This window comes from Limulus polyphemus, unplaced genomic scaffold, assembly GCF_000517525.1.
Source record: "Limulus polyphemus unplaced genomic scaffold, Limulus_polyphemus-2.1.2 Scaffold937, whole genome shotgun sequence".
Taxonomy (NCBI): domain Eukaryota; kingdom Metazoa; phylum Arthropoda; class Merostomata; order Xiphosura; family Limulidae; genus Limulus; species Limulus polyphemus.
In genome coordinates, this window is record NW_013666547.1 from 31,907 (window position 1) to 37,817 (window position 5,911).

General features: G+C 32.6%; 1 protein-coding gene across 3 annotated transcripts in view; it reads left to right on the plus strand.

Moving 5' to 3' along the window:
- LOC106461336 (serine/threonine-protein kinase unc-51-like) overlaps positions 1-5,911 on the plus strand; it is a 72,863-nt gene that overhangs the window by 7,592 nt on the left and 59,360 nt on the right. For 2 of the 3 annotated variants that reach the window (XM_022388204.1, XM_022388205.1), the window contains exons 2-3: positions 3,795-3,887; positions 5,407-5,457. In XM_022388204.1, coding sequence (XP_022243912.1) covers positions 3,795-3,887; positions 5,407-5,457 — 144 coding nt within the window. Of the gene's footprint in view, positions 1-3,794; positions 3,888-5,090; positions 5,152-5,406; positions 5,458-5,911 lie in introns of those variants that run through there. The other variant, XM_022388206.1, reaches the window with a different exon arrangement.

A 5,911-nucleotide genomic window follows, 5' to 3' on the forward strand; every position in this document is an offset into this window, starting at 1 on the left:
CAATTGTAACACTGTGTCGTATTTACTTAACGTGGGGCAGTTGCACTATATTTTAGAGGAGGGCACAATTATTAATTAATAGGCATTATTAGGCCAGAGGAAATTTTGCGCCCCTTCACACCTGCGCCCGGGGCGACTGTCCCCTTTCCTCTCTCTTGCTACGCCACTGGCCTTGATTGTGTAACGTCTTTTCTAAGCTTACTTCCGCCTTTCTGGGTCACAGGGAGAAGGCCTATCATGCTCAACTGGAATAAATAGTAAAACCAACTGGCCGGTTGTGTGTTTAATATAATGCTACATCGGCAAAGAGCCCGTCAAAGAATTCGTGGCCCCGGAGAAACATCATAGTGGGGTAATAACCCCTTCTCTACATATTAACTTGTTTGTATAAGTACCGTATCTAATGAGAAAATTTGAATTAAATAGGATTGTAAAGAAATGACTCGCAAATATTGAATAATAGTAGTGTAGTTGATGTTTGTTTATTTGTTGAGCGTTATTCAGTAATCAACAAAGAACAACTTTGAACATACAAACATTTGCTACAATACGGCAACAAAAGCACTAATGAAGCTGCTTACCTTTCTTGAAAATGAGTAGAGACGTATTAATTATTGAAACTGTGAATTAAGTCAAATATGCAAAACAACCCCAGTATACGTTCAATCACTTGGAATAGCCCTCCAGTGGCACAGCGGCATGTCTGCGGACTTACGACGCTAGAAACGAGGTTTCGATACCTGTGGTGATCAGAGCACAGATAACCCTTGTGTAGCTTTGTGCTTAATTACAAACAAACAAACGAATACTTGGAATAAGTTTTCATGAGTGTTATTTTCTTTCAATTTTTTCTTTTTTTTTTTTTGTAGAAAACATAAACCTGCTTGGATATAAAAATTGATACTCTGTGTATTCAAGTTCACAGGTATCCGATAGATGGTTACAAGAATCTGCAATACATGAATATATGTTACAGAAATGTTATACGAAATAATAATTCAACACGGACAGCAAAGGAAACATAAGTACACGTAAACAAATAAAACAAAACCTTTATTCACGATAATGTTTACGTTAGCTTAATGGTAGGCTTCTTGTTGCTTTAACTCGAATTTACTGCTGGAGCTGGAGGGTTGTTTCAAGTTACATCCGCACTAAACAAGAATCAAAAAGTATAATGTTATACCATGCTTTCAGGCCAGACTAAAGGTTCCTAGTGCGGTATCACAGTTTTTATGTTACCTACGTCAGTGACTATCCAAGGAAGAGAACCCTTAATTCATAGCAACTTGTACAAGTATCTGTATTATTTTTTGAGATGGGCTTGCCCTGCTTCAGGGAGTAGGCACAAACACAGGGAAAAACTAGTACAAGCTTCTATCTATGAGATAACTGTTGCCATATATAACCTTTACCTAAACAAAATTATGAATGCATTTTTACCACCATTTGACATTCAGTTTATAAGGATGTCATTTACTAAGTGCATAACACCTATGTGAAAAGTTACAAAAAATTACTTGAATACACCTTACTCCAAATATATTCTAAATTAGTTCTGGAAAAGTGAAATTATGAGTTATTTAAACTGACAGTAATATGTACTGCTGAGCACAATTTATCTGCAGTAAAATATTCTAGCACTTAAAATTTTTTAAAAATATATATGTTTCTACTTTAATAAATTACGCTGTTTCTCAACTTTAACTTGCTCCAAACAACAAATTGCGCGACACATTTTTAAACGCTTCCAAACAAACGAAATATTTTTACATGTATCATTACTTGGTGTCCAAAAAGCAAGATATGACGTATGATATTCTGCCAAAAAAGACTGTCATTATAGTGTACAATTGGGTGTGTTCATATCAATCGGCTATAAGAAAAAAAGTTAATCCACGACCGATTTCGTCAGTATAGTCTGTATTAGGTGAAAAAAATCGGCACTATAACGTTAATTTCGTTTTGGTAGTTTTAAAGCATTTTTTCTTTGTTTATCCTAGGTTATCAATAAGTTTCTGATTAATTTTTAAAGAACTGGTGTAATCAAGTTTACTTCTTATGTAGTCTTGTCCGTAATTTGGTTTATTGAACTCTTTCCTTAAGTTATAACTTTCTGGCAATGTGCCTGCATTAGTGTTATAACTGGTTAATAACATGGAATGTTCATTTGTATAAATCACAAAGAACTAATCTGGATCTGATCATTAAGTGAATTGGAAACAGGTGTTAGAGGAATTAATACAAAAACAAGAGAGAATCCTCAATAGCCGCAGCACTGAACTTCTTTTAAGCAGGATTAGAGTTAATTAATCTATGAGACTTGTTTTTCCTTTTTATTAGCTATCTTTTTGTACGCCAGCAATACCAAGCGTAGGGCGCGCGTATACCCGATTCAATTTTATTACTCATCAGGATCTCTACCAACCTACCCTCATTTGAAATTATTTTAGGCAAAATTAGAGTAAATTAATCTATGAGTCCTTGGACGTTTTCAAATACATCAATCGAAAAGTTTGACCTCCATAGTCAAAAACTATAATTAGAACACAAATCGGTCAATAGATAATAGAGCTATAAGCTAAAAGTTTGTACTTGAAAAACAAAAACAAAGTCAGAGCCGTTCTATGAGCCGCTATGCTGCGGCTAAAAAAGTTTTCTTGTCTAAAATTTACTTGTTATTTGTATGGTTTCCACATTTTTAACAATTGTAAGTTTTCAGAGAGGACTTCTATCATCGGTTTTAATAGAAATAGTTGTAATTGCTTAGATTCCATGTTACAAATTTGTACATTAATATCATATTAATATTGAGCTTAACCGTTACAAAGTATAGATCCAGAACAAATCTCGATAGATCAAACAATCCATTCATATTTAGTATTTCTAGGACATTATTTTTATGAGAAAAGAAACTAACAAATATTCGGCCACGATGTATTCTGTTTATAAACTCTTCAGTTGCGTCACACAAATCTCGTTTCAAGTTTGCCTCAGTGTTTTTCCGAGAAAATGTTTCGAGCTCAATGATGGTAACAATGAAACTTAAAACTAAGTTAAGAGTTATCAATGTAATAATTTAATGTCTTGTATAATACTTGTGATACAAAACGTTTATCAAACGTTTTCAATCGCACGAACTTCTTGAAACAAACCTATTTCGAAAAATGTTGGCTGTGTATTTTTCATGTATATTAAATTTTTGCTATTCCTATTCACATATACAAAGCTATGTTGGAGAACATTTCATTTATATCTACTACATCTATGTATATGATCATCAATTAATGATATACTATAGTATAAACTGCGAAAGGTAGCAAAACATATATATTTATATATGTATAGTCGAACTGGATTTTCATAAAATGATACTTATTTTTCTTTATATATGCATTAAATCATGGGTAAAAATAGTTCCTTGTAATGTTGTATTTTTGTGTATCTTGAATTTCTCTATAATGTATTGACAAGTAACAATTTGCTGTTAAACGGGAAAAAAATAACATCTGGTGTATTTTAACTTTTGTTAAAGCAATAGTGGGTCTTTTTTAATTGACGTTTTTCTCCCATATGTTACTACACAGCCAACTAATTTTAATGTATAATATTTTTCTTGGTTACATACGTGGGTTGTGCCGTAAATAAAGTCGCAACAACTAGTAAACATGGATGCTTATCATGCGGATTAAATATAGATGACGTTCTACGTAGAATTTGAAACAGTTTTAGCCAATTATTGGAAATAAATTGTTTAATCAAAATGCACTTATGTATTTTTTCATTGGTTTCAGAAACACAAGTCGACAGTCGCCATAAAATGTATAATGAAGAAAAACTTGGCAAAGTCACAAAATCTTCTAGCAAAAGAAATAAAAATTCTAAAGGTTTGTTGTTATATTTGTTTTTTGTTACTAGTTAAAATAATTATGTAAGTGATACGGTTTTTGTTGACTCATCATGTATCTTCTTTTGTTCATTAACAATGCTTTGGAGTATATATGTTTATTCTTTCCTCCGGTCTAAGACGCGACATATTTGTTTGAGCGTGATTCTTTTTTGTTTACAGAATTCTCATGAGATTCTAAATAGTTTTGAGTGTGTCGAGATGTTTGGGGTTTTATGTTAGGTAAAAAAGTGTGTCAACAAATTGTGTATAGACTTCATCTAACTTATCTTAAAGAAGTCCTTATCAATAAACAGGGAAAAACAAAGGATAGAAATATACACATTTCCTTTGAAAGTGTTTGTAAACATATCAACTCTACGTGTACCCATAAAACTAAAACTTTTAACAATACGGAAATACAAGCGAGTAAGTACTCGTGACACTCAAAATAAAGAGGGTCGCTGTCTCTTAAACTTCATATACACCTCTAGTAATCTATACCTCTGAGCTACATTTTTTGTTTATTGGGAACGTGGTCCAGAAACAACAAGAACCTGCGCTCTGAGAATTGTGCAAGGCGCGTAGTTGTGAAGGCAGTTTGACTTTTTAGACGTAACAAACTGTTTAATATGTATGTGTACAAACAGGTCGATAGATGTACTGCTATATATAAAAAACAAATAAATTATTTGCCCTTCACATCCAAGGCCCGTGTTGGATGAACAGATGCGCCAGGGTTATCACAAAATCATATTTTTCACTTGTGCGTCATCATGTATTAAAATACTTAAACAGAACTTAATTTCAAATTTTTGAGTCTTCAATAGCAACTGAGATGTGTAACATGAAACTGCGTAAAGTGTATACCGATATGCCTTGACCTGCGTAAAGTGTATACCGATATGCCTTGACCTGCGTAAAGTGTATACCGATATGCCTTGACCACGCCCTTGTATAACAATTTAACAGGCCTTTGCCCTCAATGTAGCTGCTTTTTCTCGTGGAAATATTTATAGGTTTCATAACAATGTAATCTCTGTGTTAATTAAGCTTTGCAAAACACAGTTATAATCAGTTGGTTTTTTACAAAGTACCAAATTTTTGTAAACACGGGTATGTTTACAAGAAACAATAACATTCGCTTATTAATGACAACGTTCTTACAGTACTAACTAGCTATTTAGTTGCTGTGTGTGTGTGAAAGATGTGCACGATTACTACATTTCGTTGCCGTTGAAAACGATCATTTTATTTTCTGAACCGTAAGTAGTATCTCTTTTTTAATATTTTGTTATGTGTATCTATATTTGTTTTGTGACATTACGTCAGGTGTGTGTATGTTTGTTTTGTATCATTACATCATATGTGTAAATCTTTCTTCTTCTTTTTTTCAACTTTGTTAGTTATACTAGTTTATTAAATTACTTGTTTGGCTAAGAAAATGTTGTCAAGAAATGTATGTTTATATAGTGTGTTTATATGGAGATTGTTTTGTTACACCGAACTCTTGTTTGCAGGAACTGGCTGAATTGAATCATGAAAATGTCGTCGCCCTTTTGGATTGCAAGGTATAGGATCTGTTTAAATTCGTGACTTATTTATTTAGTGTTTTTACAGAAGGATTAATATACAAATACTGAAAGGTAGATACATGTAGAAGGTAAAGATACAGATAATAAGGTGGACTGAAACATGAATACATATAAGAGGATTAAGGTAGTCAGAGATAATGAGATAGATTTAAAATGGATACATATCGAAGTTATGTATAGATGTAGTAGAATAGATAAGTGGGTGTATATAAAAGAAATAAATATATATAGAAAGAGACTGCTAAAAATTTCTTTAAATGACAGACAGGTGCTTCATTAAAATGACAGTTATGTACACATGTATTAATTAAATGTTAAGTTGATAGTGCTGTAGACTGATAAGCGGACACACACACAAACACACACACACACATATATATATATATATATATATATAGGTACACGTATTGATTTAATGGCGTACATGGGC